Source organism: Megalopta genalis, chromosome 3 (genome assembly GCF_051020955.1).
Source record: "Megalopta genalis isolate 19385.01 chromosome 3, iyMegGena1_principal, whole genome shotgun sequence".
Taxonomy (NCBI): Eukaryota; Metazoa; Arthropoda; class Insecta; order Hymenoptera; family Halictidae; genus Megalopta; species Megalopta genalis.
Genome location: NC_135015.1, coordinates 33,709,942 through 33,727,473, shown reverse-complemented (window position 1 = coordinate 33,727,473; position 17,532 = coordinate 33,709,942). Strand labels below are relative to the sequence as shown.

The following is a 17,532-nucleotide window of genomic DNA, read 5'->3' as shown; positions in this document are numbered from 1 at the left end:
CGTCAATTTCACGAAAGGTTGCGCACACCGTATCAGCTGAATTATACAAATTTACGCGGATAAGCGACGCTGTTATCTAGAGGCTCGTGTTACCCTCGATCTCTAGGTAACAATAGCCTTTTTACCTAATAGAGCACACCAGTGTTAGTCATCGGAGGGCAACGCTCCGTGCTATAGAGAATTTGATCCGAGATGCTAACGCCTGTCATCGACACTCTTGCCTAGAGACATACACAGTGGCCGACAAAAAGGCGTTCGTACACCTTTTAAAGCGCAATAACTGTTTTAAAACCTAAAGCTAAATGACTTGAATTTTTTTAGATGACGCAAGGACGATGACTAAAAAGCTCCCTTTTTAAAATCTCGCTGTTACTCGGAACGAAAAGAAAAAAATTAAGAACCCTCGTTTTTTGACATTTTTATCCGAGCCTATAACGAAAATTTAAAAAATGCCTCGAAGCATTTTGAAGGATTTTGAAAACTGCAGACTTCTTACAGTTTTTGGTAAAAAAATCGTGATGAAACTGCGATTTTTGTTATCATTAATTTGTTAGAACTCTTAACAACGTGAAATAATGATAAAATTATGAAAGACACTTTTTTAAATTTTCCTTACAGGCTAAGAAAGACTAAAAACTGAGAGATTTTTAATTTGTTGTCATTCCATGTAACAGCAAAATTAAAAAGAAAAAGCATTTCAGTCATCATCAGTAGATCAGTCCAAGAAAAACTAGAAACTGAGAGATTTTTAATTTTTTGTCATTCCAAGTAGCAGCAAAATTAAAAAGAAAAAGCATTTCAGTCATCATCAGTGGATCAGTCCCTTTATCATCTAAAAAAGAATCAAGTGATTTAGCCCAGTTCTAAAATAGTTATTGCGATTCGGAACGTGTACGAACACTTTCGTGGGCCACCGTAGCCACCCTCCGCGCCACCCCTTTCCACGGCAGCCCTTACCTCGTAAGGGCCATCTCTTACCTTGTCCCTGATTTCCTGTCGCATCTTCTCCCGTTCCTCTTCCATTTTGCGGTGCTTCTCCTTCCTTCGCTCCTCAGCCTCCCGGATGGCTTCTTGCCTTTCCCTCTCGGCCTCCTCCTCCTTCTCCTTGTCATCTTCGTCTCCGCCTTCGCCTCCAACGGCTCCTGCAACACGAAACACCGACGCCAAACGTTAGCACGAACCGTTTTCTTTCATCTTCGGAAATATTATCGCGAGAAGAGCCGCGGAAATGCCGCGACACCGAGAATTCGGACACCGCGAAGAAATCGGTTCGAACACGATAATCGATGGGGTCCCGGGGGGAGAAGCGCCCCCCCCCCCGAAGCTTTATTCGCAGAGCCGGCCCGAACCGGGGGCTTCATTTCGGTTATGCTCGGTGTACAAACTACCCGGATAATAGACGACGAGAAACTAACGGTTTACTCTCCCGGGAGCAAACATTGTAAATCAGCCTGATCGCTGCGATACCGGTCGACCGTAGTTCGTGTACACCGTACCCGGGTATACGCCGAGTTTCCAAGATTATTATTTGGCTGTTCCCGTCGAGTCCCAACAGCAAACAGGAAACTTTCCATCCAGCCAGACTCATTCACCTCCGCCGCCGAACGCTATCGCTGCCGGCAACGGGATCCTGTATCGGTTTAGGTGACGGGATCAGGATGCTTTCACATGGTACTCACATCGGTGATCTTTCCTTCGTTTTCACTTTTTTTTATTATTAAGGAAATCTTTCGTCGGATTTATTACAATGTACAGTAATGCCTCCTTAATTGACGCCCAGATTGACCATAAAAATGGACAATTTTGGAAGAGGAGATACGATTAATCGAGCCTCGCAGCTCGTTCTTCTAATTGTTGGCAAAATCGGTAACTATAAAAACGAGTTGCAAGGCTCGAAATTGTCCATTTTTCTGTGCAATCTGAGCGTCAATTAGAGAGACATTACTGTACTATGTTGCAGGATGTCACGGAGTATAGTGAATAGCGAGAACGTTGGCAAGAGGTGCAAGTATGGACCAGGAAGAAATATGGATCAGAAGTCATGGACTAGGAAGAAACGATTAGGCGAAATATCCGTTTGTAAAGACAGCAGAGGAATTATCAAAAAAGAAAGGGTAGGGTTTTTTTCATTTTTCCATCGCTATTATCGCCGTGAAAGAAAAGCTCGTGCGATTTTTACAGCACCACAAAACTAAAGGAATAGAAAAGGAAAGTTATTATTAATATTATAATTAATTACGCGACAATAGACAATCACGAAGCTAAAGAATATAAAACAAAACGAAAAGAGAGAATGATAATAAGAAATAAGAATAATAAGAAAGAATACTAAGAAATTGTTAGAAGAAGGAACCGGTTTTGTAATAGACAGCCACAAAGCTGAAGAGGTAGAATATAATAAGAAATAAGAATAATAAGAAAGAATACTAAGAAATTGTTAGAGGAAGGAATCGGTTTTCTTTAATTGTCTCCATCGAACGCCATTATCGCGGCGAATGAAAAGCTCGTGCGATTTTTACAGCACCACAAAACTAAAGGAATAGAAAAGAAAAATTATTATTAATATTATAATTAATAACGCGACAATAGACAGCCACGAAGCCGAAGAATAGAAAGCAAAACGAAGCGATAGAAGATAATAAGAAATCAGAATAATAAGAAAGACCAATAAGAAATTGTTAGAAGAAAAGAAACCGGTTTTGTAATAGAAAGCCACAAAGCTGAAGAGTAGAGAACAAAACGAAAAGAGGGAATGATAATGAGAAATAAGAATAATAAGAAATTGTTAGAAGAGGGAACCGGTTTTGTTTAACTGTCTCCAACGAACGCCATTATCGCGGCGAACGAAAAGTTCGCGCGGGCGCTGTTACGGAATCGCGAAGTACGGCAAGTGGCCGAGACTCCGCCGCGGCTTGGGGCACAGTTCCGCAAGAAAAATATCTCTGGAACGTCGACAATGGCCGATCGAAGGAAGGTCCAAGTGGTTCGATAATTTGTCCGCGATTGCACGGGATTTCGCGAGGAGGAGCCCGCGAAAGTGGATCTTGACCCGGCGGCGTATCGGCTGTGCAAAGTAGACGGGCTAACCAACTCGTTAAAAGGCAGTCGGCAACTGCGGCGGCGAAGTATCTCCGGGAGCAATTTCATGGTTCCGCGGACGTTTCTGATCGACTTGCTCCTAATAAGAGGCGAGACCGTGGAGCCAGAAGAGAGAGAGAGAGACCGGTTACCTTTCTTCGGTTCCTCCGTCAGCTTCCGGTCGCCCCCCCTCCCCCCTGCCCGATGGTAATGCCGCAGCGGCTCGATCGGTCTCTCTCTCTCTCTCTTAACGAAGTTTTATTAGTTTACCGAAAGATCAAGTGGATCCGGCGCGGCTGCTTGCCTATTACTCGCCGGGACTCACGGAGAACGTTCTCCCGTTGGAAAAATCGTGTTTACGCCGCGGCAAACAGCCCGTTACTTTTCCTCGCGGCCGATACACCCCGAACCGGTCCCGGACAGCTTCGCCGGAGCTGCCCGCGCGAAAATCAGAGGGGCTCTCTGTTCGCCGGCTACCGCCGCACCTTAACTTTCCCCCGGGTCTCGCCGCGGAATTAATGGCAAACAATGGGAAATTTGTCTCGCGTAATGCTCTTTTCTCCTGTAAATAACGGCCGTTTCCCCCGCCGCGGGAACGCAGCGGCGCGCCGTGCTCGAGAAACCAGTGGCAAAAATCCGGTTTTCGAACTGTGTACCCGTATTCGGGCATGGTTTTTGCTCGCTGGACCGGCACACCGTTACGGTTTCGGGACAGAAATATTAATGTCATTCCTTTCCACGTTGTTGTGCGACAAGTGATTTTTATGCGAAATAAAAATTGACGAGATCTGTTGCTGGGAACAGAACGGAGCTCGCGGCATTAGGCAAATTCCTTTTAGTCGAATATTTTATTCGAATAATACATTATTTGTCATCAATTAGTCTAAGTAATTCTTTGGTAGAATAATTGTTTAGTCGAATAATTCTTTGGTAGAATAATTGTTTAGTCGAATAATTCTTTGGTAGAATAATTGCTTAGTCGAATAACTCTTTGGTAGAATAATTGTTTAAACGAATAATTCTTTGGTAGAATAATTGTTTAGTCGAATAATTCTTTGCTAGAATAATTGTTTAGTCGAATAATTCTTTGCTAGAATAATTGTTTAGTCGAATAATTCTTTGCTAGAATAATTGTTTAGTCGAATAATTCTTTGGTAGAATAATTGTTTAGTCGAATAATTCTTTGGTAGAATAATTGTTTAGTCGAATAATTCTTTAATCGAATAATTGTCTAGTTGAATAATTCTTTACGAATGTAATGAATATTCTGAATATAATGAATATTATGAATATAATGAATATCATGAATATCATGAATATAATGAATATTTTGAATATAATGAATATAATGAATATAATGAATATACAATCACGAATTACAATGATATTATGAATAAAATGAATATCGGGAACATAGTATATAATAACATTATAACGACATTACGAATACAATAAGTTCGGTCTCGTAATTCGCGCATAAGCTGCTCTCGACAGTATCGCCGTAAAAAATCGTTGCGTATCTGTTGCAAATCATTTCCGGTCTGTTTCCGGTCGATCTCTAGACAGAGAAAGATCAATTACAATTATCACCGTACGCAGGGAGTTCCGAAGATCGATATTAATTTATTAAAAATTCACGGGATTCGTGTCGGTGTAGTTCGGCGCTCGATAATTCCTCCGATGATTAGAAACACGAGTTAATAATTAACAGCGTGTTCCCCGGGACGGGGAACGAGGCCATCCGGATTGGAAAAGCGGACGCGGCGGATCGGTGTCCGACGAAATAAGTAAATTTAATTAAAGCCGCGCGCAGCATGATGGATGAGAACGGTCCGGGGGAACCGCGTTCACGGCCGAGTGGACAAGGTGATAAGTGGGCTTTATTACTCTTTTTAGAATACGGCTTTCGAGAGGTGTCCTGCGGGCCGAGGGAGGCCGCAGGACGACGAAACGGAAGCTAGGCCGGCGAAGCTGTCCCGCGGCTGTAGGTCGTCGTAATAATGTAAATGCGTTCGCGTACGCTCCGCAAATGACAAGACAAAGAAGAAACCTTCCCTCCCTCTGCGAGAGAGGGAATTAAGTGGTCGCTGCGGGAGATTAACGACTTCGTGATTAATTGGCGAGGCGGGCGGCGCGTTTATCGCCGGGATCGCTGAACCGACAGCCGGATGCGATTATTACGCTGCGGAACTTTGTGCTTCTCGCGATTCGACGCACCGTTCACGGGGCCTTTAACAAGCGATCCGCGGAGTTTCTATCGGTTTACAGATATCGGGGAATCGTTGGAAATATCTGCGAAGGGTTTCCGCGTTGATTCTACGATAGATCTATGTATTTTATTTCAGTTCAATTTCGTTCGATTCAAGTCGATTCAGTTTAATTTACTTCAATTTACTTCAATTTAATTTACTTCAATTTACTTCGATTTACTTTACTTTAATTTACTTCAATTTACTTCAATTTACTTCAATTTGATTTGATTTTATTCTACTCTGTGCGATTTTATTTTAATTCATTTTCTTGTTTTCTTTCATCCGTTTGATTTTGTGAAAGTGATCGACGCGTGCTGCTTCATAAAAATGACAAGACTGAATATCTTCGAGCTTCTCGACACGTTTTATTCAACTTATCCTTACGAAAGAGTTATCACAATTTCGAGGATCTTGATATAAAAAGATGCGAAATCAGTTATTTCGATATATTCTCTATAATACCATATATTCACGGTAGATTTAGCGGTAAATTCGTATAAATTCTTGCAGGTGCCCCGAGGAAGTGTCCAACAAGTATCGGGTGTCCCAAAGTGTGTCAATGAAACCCAGCGACGAACTCGGGGAGGAATATTTCGTAGATTGTACGAGCTTCAAACAATTTCGAACAATCTCCGGCGATTACCGAGAGCACGCAGCGCGTCCATGGGGACTGACAGCGTTTAGATGGGAACCCCATAGCCGTGGGAAAGTCCAGGTGAGCTAGCTCGAACGAAATGTCGTGGTAATCGGTGCACGGTAGGGCCAATATTTAAGGAGTTAGGCGATCCGAGTTACGCGGACCACTCTGTGGAATCTGGGTCTAATTTCAGAGGGTGAGAGGAAGGTTGCCGAGAGCGAGAGAGACCGAGAGATGGAGAGAGATAGAGAGATATAGATGGAGAGAGATATAGATGGAGAGAGATATAGATGGAGATAGGTAGAGAGACAGAGGGTGAGAAAGAGAGCGAGAGAGAGGGGGAATAAAAACATAGAGAAGGGACTAGAGAGATGGAGAGAGATAGAGAGAGATAGAGAGATGGAGAGAGATACAGATAGGTAGAGAGACGGAGAGCGAGAGAGAGCAAGAGAGAGGGAGAGAGGGGGGGAATAAAAACATAGAGAAGGGACTAGAGAGATGGAGTGAGATAGAGAGATATAGAGAGATAGAGAGATACAGATAGGTAGAGAGACGGAGAGCGAGAGATAGAGAGATATAGATGGAGAGAGATATAGATGGAGATAGGTAGAGAGACAGAGAGTGAGAAAGAGAGCGAGAGAGAGGGGGAATAAAAACATAGAGAAGGGGCTAGAGAGATGGAGAGAGATAGAGAGAGATAGAGAGATGGAGAGAGATACAGATAGGTAGAGAGACGGAGAGCGAGAGAGAGGGAGAGAGGGGGGGAATAAAAACATAGAGAAGGGACTAGAGAGATGGAGTGAGATAGAGAGATATAGAGAGATAGAGAGATACAGATAGGTAGAGAGACGGAGAGCGAGAGATAGAGAGATATAGATGCAGAGAGATATAGATAGAGATAGATAGAGAGACAGAGAGCGAGAAAGAGAGCGAGAGAGAGGGGGAATAAAAACATAGAGAAGGGGCTAGAGAGATGGAGAGAGATACAGATAGGTAGAGAGACAGAGAGCGAGAGAGCGCAAGAGAGAGAGAGATAGAGAGGGGGAATAAAAACATAGAGAAGGGACTAGGATGAACGTCCCTGGCTCGGACTTCAAAGTACGTTTCCAGCTCGCAGAAACCAGTGCTGCGGGAAACAGTGCAAACAGAAAGGACGAGACAGCGCGGAAAGAAAGGGAAAATGGCAGACGGCGCCGGGACAGAAGTAGTATTAATTTCCTCGAGCCCGGAGGTCCTGGCACATCATTCTCCGGCAGACAGCCAGGAAAGACGAGCACCGCCGACCTCCCTTTCTCGCTTCCCTTCGACCGGGGCCCGTGTGTGTGTCTGCCTTCCCGATATTGCCAGCGTCGCTGCGACGCGCTGTCTGCAATTCCCTCGGCTCAAAGCCAACGGTGCCTCTTGTTTTCCCCCGCGAAACAGGCCAACTTTTCGCGCAACAACCACTCGAAGATCATTCTTTGATCGCGGCACCGGAGAATCGTTTTATTCGGATCGGGGACCGACGAGGCTCCGACGAGGCTTCGACGAGGACAGGTTTTATCAATGAACTCGATTTAATCGATTCAATTAAATCGATTCAATGAAATTTTGCACGTTATCACAGATGATGCACTGTTCTAGGAACTTCTATGTAGATGAACAGCATGCTGGATCAGATCTGGAGAAGTCCAATTGCCCTGAGAAGTCAACGGAACGACGAACGATGAGCACCAACTTTGGGCCCGGACGAATTTTGCACGGCAAAGGTAGACGATGAAGTCGAGCAGACCAGAGAACGATTTGGAAGAGCAATTCGAGGATTCTTAGGATTAATCGAACGTGGGAGATCGAGCGACGAATGACCGATCGAATTAATTCTTGCATAGCACAGTAGGCGATCCATTATCCTAGGATCTCTTGTTCAGGAATTTCTGATGAACGCACAGGATTAAGTTTAGACTTCGTTTTAGAAAATAGCTCGAAAAATACATTTGATGCCACGACGAAGAAGATTCCATTCAGTGAAGAATGACTTAGACCCAATTAATTTTTGCACATCACAATAAAAGCGATCCATTATGCCAGGATCCCCTTTTCTGATCATTTCTGATGAAAGCACAGGATTTAGACTGTCTAGAAAATGGGCCGAAAAATAAATTAGATTCGACATTGAATCAAACAGCGAAGCCTCGACGAAGAATTACTCGGATTCCAATTAATTTTTGCACATCACAATAAGGGATCCATTATGCTAGGAATCCCCTTTCTGATCATTTCTGATGAACGCACAGGATTAAGACTAGACTGTCTAGAAAATGGGCCAGAAAATAAATTAGATTCGACATTGAATCAAACAGCGAAGCCTCGACGAAGAATTACTCGGATTCCAATTAATTTTTGCACAGCACAATAGGCGATCCATTATCCCAGGGTCCAAGGAATTTCTGAAGAACTCGCAGAATCGACTCTCTATCCAGCTGAAAAACACGTGGAAGTCGATCGGATGAATCGAGCTATCATCGATCGGCAGACCGTCGAACATTCTTTTCATCGAAACCGCCGACTCCGGAGCGCGAGTTTCGCGAAAAGAGAATCCAGGGCCCCCTTTAGACTGAATTGGGGAGGGAAGGAAAAAATTGCAGAAAGTCTGGCGTCATCGGAACCTTATCCCGGATAGGATCAACGAGATCCCGGGAACAATATCGTCGGGAAGAACCTGGAAGCGCTGGCATAACCGGTGAAAGATAATTGCTGGCTGTTCGAATCGGGTCACGAAATTTTCAATCCTCTCTCGGTGTACAGCATCCCGATGCTTACGAGCCGGAATGACATAAAGCCGGGGGGCCGGTTGATTCCCATTATCGAATAAAATAAAACAATGCGTTCGACCCAGTTTTCCAGCGGCATGCCCCCGCGCGCGGCAAATAGAGAGAGAGAGAGAGAGAGAGAGAGAGAGAGAGAGAGAGAGAGAGAGAGCAGCTTCAATTCAGCGGGGTCACCAATTGCGCGGGCTTTTGTCTCCTAAATTTCTTTCAGCGTGGCTACAAGTCATGGTAATTTCCATGAGTGGGGGAGGGGGTGTTATTAGTCGAACTGTGAATATTTCTCCGCTCCCTCTCTTTCTCTCTCTTGCTCTATATATATTTTTCTCTGCGCGCTCTCTCTATTTTCTCTGTTCTTTCGCGCTGTCTTTCTATTTTCTCCGCTCTCTCTCTCTCCCTCTCTATATATTTTTTACGCTCTTCCTCTCTCTCTATTTTCTCTGTTCTCTCTCGCTACGTCTGTCTATTTCCTCCGCTCTTTATCGCTCCGTCTGTCTATTTTCTCCGTTCTCTCTTGCTCCGTCTGTCTATTTTCTCCGCTCTTTATCACTCCGTCTGTCTATTTTCTCCACTCTCTCTTGCTCCGTCTGTCTATTTTCTCCGTTCTTTATCGCCCCGTCTGTCTATTTTCTACGCTCTCTCTCGCTCCGTCTGTCTATTTTCTCCGCTCTCTCTCTCGCTCCATCTCTCTATTTTCTCCGCGCTCTCCCTCCCTCCCTCTCTATATATTTTTTCCACTCTCTTTCTCTATTTTCTCTGTTCTCTTTCTCTCTTTTGCTCTGTCTATTTTCTCCGCTCTTTCTCTCTCCCTCTCTCGATTTCTTTTCTCGCAAAGAGGAGTAGTCGAAGCATTGTTTTGTCCGCGGCAGACCGATTGTTCGGCCACGCCGGATCGATGGCTCTTCTTCCACCGGTTTTTCGTGTGCCGATTATTCGTCTTCTCTCCGGTTTTCTGCCGTCGGTCCCAAGGCACGGCCGTGGAACGAGCGCGACGATAAAAATAAAGTAGAGGGACCGCGATTTCGAGGCTCGATCCGCGAACAACACACAGGGATTGCCGGGCAGAACGCCGCGGCGCGGCGCCGCGTCTCCAGGGCGCAGTCGGCCGACACGACCATAACTGCGAGCACAATTGCCCGCCGTGCAAATGGACCGGCGAAACCGGCGACATTCCCGTTTACGCGGACATTCGCGCGCGCGTTCACACGCGGGGACACGTGTCGTTCCCGAGGTCTCGTCGGCGGTTTGCGCCGTTTCGAGACATCGATCGGTAAACCCTCCCCTCTGCCCCTCCGGCTTTACTCGCGATACCCGTCCCGGAATCGTCGGGATATTTTGTAATTTGATCGGCGACGGTGAAGATCGTTTGTTCTCGTCAGAATCGTCGGTTCGCTTTGTTCTATCGTTCGATCGTTTTTTAGCTGATTTGGAATACTTCGAATTCGACATTCTCCTCGGAGCTGCCTTTTTGTGAGGACTGAGGACGGTTTGACCCTTGCTGGAGAGCTGCTGGGTTCACCGAGATGTACAAAATTGCGTTTTTTAAATTTGAGAGGATAAAAAAGTTGATGGAACATGGGCTTTTTGCCTTCTTTGTTATTCAAGGTAATGGCAAAATTAATAGGAGTAGTATCATTGTTATAGTGCAGTAGACTAGTCTCTTTGTCATCTAAAATGGATTCATTTAATCCAATTTCATTATTATTATTTTATTATTATTATTTATTAACGCTAGAACTTCCGAGCCCTAATCGCGACCAATTTATATCCTTTTATAACAATGTCAAGAGCGGATTTATTTGAGCTTCGTATGACTTATATTATAACTTATATTATAATATATTCTTCAATAAAGTATAAGTATATATATATACTTGAAAACTTCCCCTAGAAATATTTTTATAATAGCAGTAACTGTAAACGTTTTAGTGTTAATGAAACGGGCGAAATACTCTTTAGATCACAAAATACGCTATAATATCGTGATTTAATTAAAAAATACATAACGTAAATTGCGTCGGAATACTTAAGAGTCGCAGACCAAATTTATGTCATCACTATAAAAATTTGTATATCGCGCCAATCTGTGAAGACACCTGCGATAACCATAAAAGGAACGACGGTGTCTATGAGACGGTCAAGAACTTCTAAAAAAGTTATCCCGTTTCCCAAGTGTCTTTAATACTAAACCTATCATGACGGTCAAAATAGCCGGCTCCACATTTTTTATTTAAACATTTTTGCTATTCTAAAGCCATTTTCGTAGGAAATGATCGAATAAATTTCTTAATTCAAGCACACATTATTATAAACATAGTAACATGTCTAAATAAATTCAATCTTATAATTCTTATAAAACAATACACGTCAGTCGCTTTTAGCGTTCGGTAGGTTTAGTGTTAAGCAATGGCCGCAACAGTACAAAACGAAAACGACGGAAAATGATCGACGAATGGAAATTTCTCTGCGTAGATCGCGGGAATGGAAACGAAACGTCCGAAAAAAGTCGTCGTCGTCGTCGTCGTCGCACGAGTCACGAAGAATACCACGCGCCCTGAAGAATTCGGTCTTCCGGCTGGGACGAGCGACTGTGAAACGGGTCGCGAGCGACCCGCTGAGCGCTCGGCCATTCGAGCGCCGGTAAGGACGCGGTGGTAAAGTGGGGGTCGAGAAATAGTCTAGGAAAAAAGTCTGGGGATAAATCTACGGGGCGGCGTGGTTTCGCGTAATGATCCGCGCCGGTGACTCGCGGGAACAAAAACCTCGCTGCAGCGGCTCTTGGCCTACATGCGAGGAGGACAAGCCGAAAGAGGGTCGGGGCGTAGCGGCGCGGAGCAACGCGGAGCGGAACGGCGAGGCCGTCTCGCGGCTGGAATATCGACGCGGAACCGTGGATGACTGCGGCCCCCCGTCACGGTTCGCTTTTAAAATCATCGTCGGCATAGAAATCCCCGGGCAGTCAGTGGGCGGGGCTGCGCGAAAAATAATTCGCAGCCGCTTTTTTCCTCCCGGCTGCACGATTCGCGGCTACGCGGAGCGTTGCCGAGCGTGTGCGAGGAGAGAGAGAGAGAGAGAGAGAGAGAGAGAGAGAGTCGCCGGGCCCGCTTCGCTCCGCTCCGCGCCGCGAGCGCTAATGATTCCGGCCGCGAATGGCCGCGCTTTTTTTTTATTTTCTTTTTTAGACGGTCCCGAATGTCTGATAGGTTTTCAGCCGCCGCGACCGAAGCAATTAAATCGTCGATTTAACCCTCGGCCGCGTTTCGCCGCGGGTTCGCCACGCCGGATTCGTGCTACGCGCGGCGCTCTTTGCAGTCCAATTTCGGCCGAGTTTATTGAAATAATTTGATGGAGGTGATTTGATTGAGCCGACGGGAACGTCGACGTTAATGCACCGGACGCGGACAGTTGTTCGACGAATTTTCAACGTTCGAGGAATAATGATATTTCGGCGACGGCGGCTTAATCGGTTCTCCGATGATTGAGCGCCGATTTTACCGGGACGGTTCTAATCGCGCGGACCTCGCCAGTACGTCGTTCCGACGTACCCTCCTTTCGTCGTCGTCGTCGTTTCGACAGATTCGAGCGCCGGGGCTGCCGAATGCATCCGTCGCCGCGCGACCTATTTCTTCTAACGAGAAGCCACGGGCCACCGTGGTGGCAACAACGACATAAATAAAACGTGGCTTCTCCGCGAGACGGTCCGTCAACGACCACCGAAGAGAGCGAGAGAGAGAGAGAGAGAGAGAGACAGAGAAAAAGAGAAGCCGGAGGAAGAAATCGCCATTGTTTCCCTTCCGCGTCTCGAACGTCGACAATGCGAAAACCGGGGACAAATCCCTGTTTTTTCTCTTCGCTTCTTTTTTGTCTCTGTTCGCCGGGGGTCGGATGAGAAGCGGAGAAAAGGTGCGGCATAAAGAGCGGAGAACGCAAAGAGGGGCGGCCCCCGATAGTCATCGATAATAATCATCGTGCGCCGCGACGCGACCGTCGCATGAATGCGGCCAAAACCAATCTTCGACGGCCCTGTTCCTTTCTGGCTCCGTCCTTTGGCGGCAATATACCCTTTCGCCCTCGAATTCGCCGTCCGTCCAGGTTTATTAATCGACTGGGAAACCGATGTTTAACCAACGCTCGCTCGCTCGCTCGGAACGGGCATTTGATTTCTTCCGTAATTTTCTCCTCCGTCGGCCGAACCGCCGGCGAAATTACTCTCAAAAAATTGTCCCGGCCCTCCGTTTCAATCTAGGAATCTACGCGGGGTCCGCGCAGAATTTTTAATCAGCCGCCGCGAAGTCGCCGTTTAATCGAATTTGGGGTCTCGGAAGTCGCGATTAATTTCGTTCGGAATGCTCGTTAGCGTCAAACGAAGACCGAAGTACGTAATCGATAACGAGATTAATCGCCAGTGCGGATATTTAACAAGAAGATTTGTTAATGCCATTTTTATGCTCGTTTTGCCATGAACGATCTTTCAGTCGACGAAGGAAGTTAATTCAAGTTAAATAAAGGAAGAAACAATTAAAAAAGTTCCCTTTAATTTTGATTTTTGGGAAATAATCTATGGAAAAATCAGAGTTTGCATAACGATCCGCGGTCTAGTGATTACAAGATAATCGATTACCGGCCGAAACTCCGTCGATCAGTGGATCGGTCGGTGTTTCAATAGCGAGATCGCCGCCGAAGCCGAGGAATCGCGGAATTGAAGACTCAGGACCGGCCGAATAATCGCGCAATTTTCATTTTCCTCCCGGATCATAAGGACCGCAAGGCGGCGGGCCGCCTCGGCTTTTAATTGAAATTCCTTCGAGTAATCGCGGCGCGATTAAAAATTCCGCGGCCGTAACGAGCCCGCAAAGTGTCGCGCCGCGATAAGAGCTCGCTCGCTCGCTCGCTCGCGAAATCGCGACTTCAGGCACCGCTTTCACGGAGAAAAACTCCGGCGAGAAACATCGCGGAGGGGGTGGGTTGGGGAGAGGGCTGCATGGAGAACTGGGTGGAGCAATGGAATTCATTAGCGAGAGCGAATTCGGCTCCCGTTCTTGTCGCATTGTCCCGAGTCTGGAACGAGCAGCCGGCAGAACGGCAACGAGTGCGAAACAGTGTTACTCTCTGTCAATTACGGACGAATAATGAGGGAACAGATTAATAAAGGAGGCTTTCGAGGAGGCAGCCGGGGGGAGGGGGATCCGGCCACGCCTACTTTTTATCGTTTCTCCGAATCACGATCTTCCAACGGCGTCTTCGATTCGGAAGAATAGCCTCGTAGTTCTGTCGTTTTTAACCAGTTAGTTGTTGCAATGACATTTTTAAATTCTATTATAAACATTTACTTAGTTACTCAATCGAAACAGTTAACTGTTTTCGACGAGTACATTTCACGAATTCAATTTTATTCGAATAACGATTTGAATAAATTCTTCGAATAAAATTTGATTCGAATGATATATCGAATAAATTCGTTGAATAAAATTTAATTCGAATAATACATGGAATAAATTCCTCGAATACAATTTAATTCGAACAATATATCGAATAAATTCTTCGAATATAATTTGATTCGAACGACATATCGAATAAGCTCTCCGAATACAATTTTATTCGAACAACATTTCGAATACATTTTTCGAATACAATTTGATTCGAATAACGATTTGAATAAATTTCTCGAATAAAATTCGATTCGAGTAATGTATCGAATAAATTCGTTGAATAATATTTGATTCGAATAATATATCGAATAAATTCGTTTGACTAACAGTTGATTCGAATAATATATCGAATAAATTCTTCGAATATAATTTGATTCGAACGACAAATCGAATGAGATCTCCGAATACAATTTTATTCGAACAAGATATTGAATAAATTTTTCGAATACAATTCGATTCGATTTGAATAAATTCCTCGAATAAAATTCGATTCGAACAATATATCGAATAAATTGCTCGAACAAAATTCGACTCGTTATTCAGATAAAATATGCGAAACTCTGTTCGCTGTTTCTGAAATCGCATCATATTTCTCGCATTTCTTTTTGCGAAACGTCGAGACTGTCGATTTCTTTCGGAATAACCGATACCGCGTGTCGGTGGGACACGGCCGGACAAAATGTTCGATTTAATCGTCGATTATTTCCCGCTGTCCCGCCGGTCATTTCCGAGGAGAAAACACGTCGGCCCCCAAATGCAGTTTTGATGCGACGCGGTCGGAACGGTTTTCCCGCGAAAAACAGCGGTCCGGCATTAAAAAGTTCCCCCCGGAAAAAGGTTGTCCGGCACGCGTGCCAATGGGACGGCTCGTCACAAGGAGATTAACGCGAGTTTTCCTTTTGTTTGCCGACGGCACGTTTCTTCTCCCACCGCCTCAGCTGACAGATAGCATTGCTTTTGTACGTGCGTGGAGTTCGGTGTGCATCGAACGTTTCGCGCATCGCTCCGGCCGCGATTCATTAAAATGTTACCGAACGATCGAGTTTTTGTTGCAACCAACCGCAAAACAATTGCGCGAACCGTTCGAGCAATGAGAGAAGAATGATGCTTGCCGTGTCAAAGATGACTGAAGAATAAAAACGCACTGTGCACTGCCCAAAAGAAACGGCGCGCAGTGGGGCTAAATAAAATAATAGTTGCGCCGAAATCAAAAGGCTTTTCATAGGAATGAGATAAAGCGTCGCAGCCTTTTTTAGGTCAAAGCTGAAATGCTGTAGAATAACAGAGAAATAGAGAGAACGCGGTATAAACGATTTTTAAGTATGAACATTTATGTTAGACTCGAGGTATTCCAACGAAATCGTGATTTATCCAGTGCCAGCTACATTTGGATTTTTCGACGTCACATTTGGATTTTTTGATGACCATTTCGCGGTCGAAAAATGTGTCTACCGCTTCAGGATTTCGAAGAAAAATCATCGAATTATCGTATCATTTCATCGAAAATAATCACGATTTCGTCAGCACTTTTGCTTAAATCGATTTTCCTCGAAATCGTTGTAACACCAAGAATTATTATTAGTATTATGAAACACTGTGCGTGGTAAATACATAAGATACACAGCGTTCGAACAGTTTTCAATCGATCCTCGAACTCCGGAGCTCGTCGATTCTCGACGATTCTCGCACACAAGAGTTCTCGCCGAGCAATTTTTTAAACGATAAAACCCCGTATCGATCGGACACATGTCGAGCAACGAGCTGACATTTATTTCATTGCTCGACGATGAACGGCGATCATCATTCCACGGTGTTTCTCCGCGAAAGAGATCATCGATCGAGAAGCGTGGGAGGCCGTGCGCAGGATACGATCCCCGTTCTCCCGTGGTAATTAACGCGTTCTGCGCAATTAATAAATTCCAGCTGGCGCGATTCCTTGTTTATCGTTTAAATACCGCGCGGCTGTGGATTCTTGCTGGATAAATCCGGACGAATTAACGTTAAACAACATTATTGCTGGCAGATTTCCGCGTGCCCCGGTCTCTCTCTCTCTCTCTCCCTCTCTCGTGAACGGATACCGATAACGCCGCGGAATTCCGTGCGGTACGGAAAAAACGAGGACTTTCGGCCGCATGCCGGACCAAGTGAAATTAAAAATCCGGAATATCCGTGATGCGCGGCCCGCGAATTATTCGGCGGGTCGATAAACCCCGAGGAAGGAGACTTTCTGGCCCGGAGGATCGAGCAGAGAGAAAGTAAGAGAGAGAGAGAGAGAGAGAGAGAGAGCGCAAATTACTAGTCTGCGGAACAATTGATCGCTGCCAGTCACGAAACTCGAACCGAGAGAAGGATGAACCGTCGGTTTACATTCCGAGGAAGACCAAACCGCAGCAAGCGCAGGCTACCGAATTATTCCGGTAAATACAGCCAAGAAACCCTCTCTTTTCTTCTGCTTTCTTTCGTCGAGAGAGAGAGAGAGAGAGAGAGAGAGAGACCGAGAGCGCGAGAGAGACTGAGAGCGAAAGACCAAGAGCGAGAGACCGAGAAAACGAGAGACCGAGAGAAAGAGAGAGAGAGAGAGAGAGAGAGATAGAGAGAGAGTGAGACCGAGAGAGAGAGAGAGAGAGAGAGAGAGTGAGACCGAGAGAGAGAGAGAGAGAGAGGGAGAGAGAGATAGAGAGAGAGAGGGAGAGAGAGAGAGAGAGAGTCAGCGACTTCTGGCACATCGCTAGTGGAACGAGCCGGCATTAATCAGCCAAAAACGGAGCGGAAGGATTTATACCCTCCGAATGATATCAGACCATTTTCTGGACTCATGCGACATAGATAAATCGTGCAATATAATCGATACTTTAGCTATCTATCTAGCTAATAAATTAATTTATTGAAATTGTTTAGCGGAGAACACGGGATAACATTGGACTACAGTGGACGCATTCTTCGTCATACTTTGTACGTAAAACCTCATGTCAGAAATGTAGAATAGATTGTCTAAGTTAAACAGGAGAAGTAAATGCAGTACCGCGTAAACTAGTCGTGTAAGTTGTTCAAATCTGACATGATGAGTAAGTAGTGTAAATCGTTTCGGTCGTACAGAAGGAGTTACAGTGATATATTCCTCAGACAAGTCAAATAAGTTGTACAAGTTGGACAAGTAGAGAGAACAAGTCGTTGAAATCGTACAGTGACACTAGCAATGCCACTGTCGAAACAAGTGGAATAATTTGTACTGGTCGGACAAGTGTTATATACTCCTGAAACTAGTGAAATAAGTTATTCAAATCGGACAAGTGGAACAAGTCGATGAAATCGCACAGTGAGAGTAGCAATAC

General features: G+C 45.1%; 1 protein-coding gene and 1 long non-coding RNA gene across 2 annotated transcripts in view; one reads left to right on the top strand and one right to left on the bottom strand.

The window, feature by feature from the left end:
- Nucleotides 1–17,532, bottom strand: part of cpx (synaptic transmission protein complexin) — a 528,009-nt gene that overhangs the window by 56,371 nt on the left and 454,106 nt on the right. The window contains exon 3 of the mRNA XM_076520683.1: nt 979–1,142. Coding sequence (XP_076376798.1) covers nt 979–1,142 — 164 coding nt within the window. The remainder of the gene's footprint in view (nt 1–978; nt 1,143–17,532) is intronic.
- Nucleotides 5,253–10,640, top strand: LOC117223046 (uncharacterized). The gene is made up of 3 exons (XR_004490828.2): nt 5,253–6,045; nt 7,078–7,503; nt 7,591–10,640. It is a non-coding gene; the product is annotated as an uncharacterized LOC117223046 (long non-coding RNA).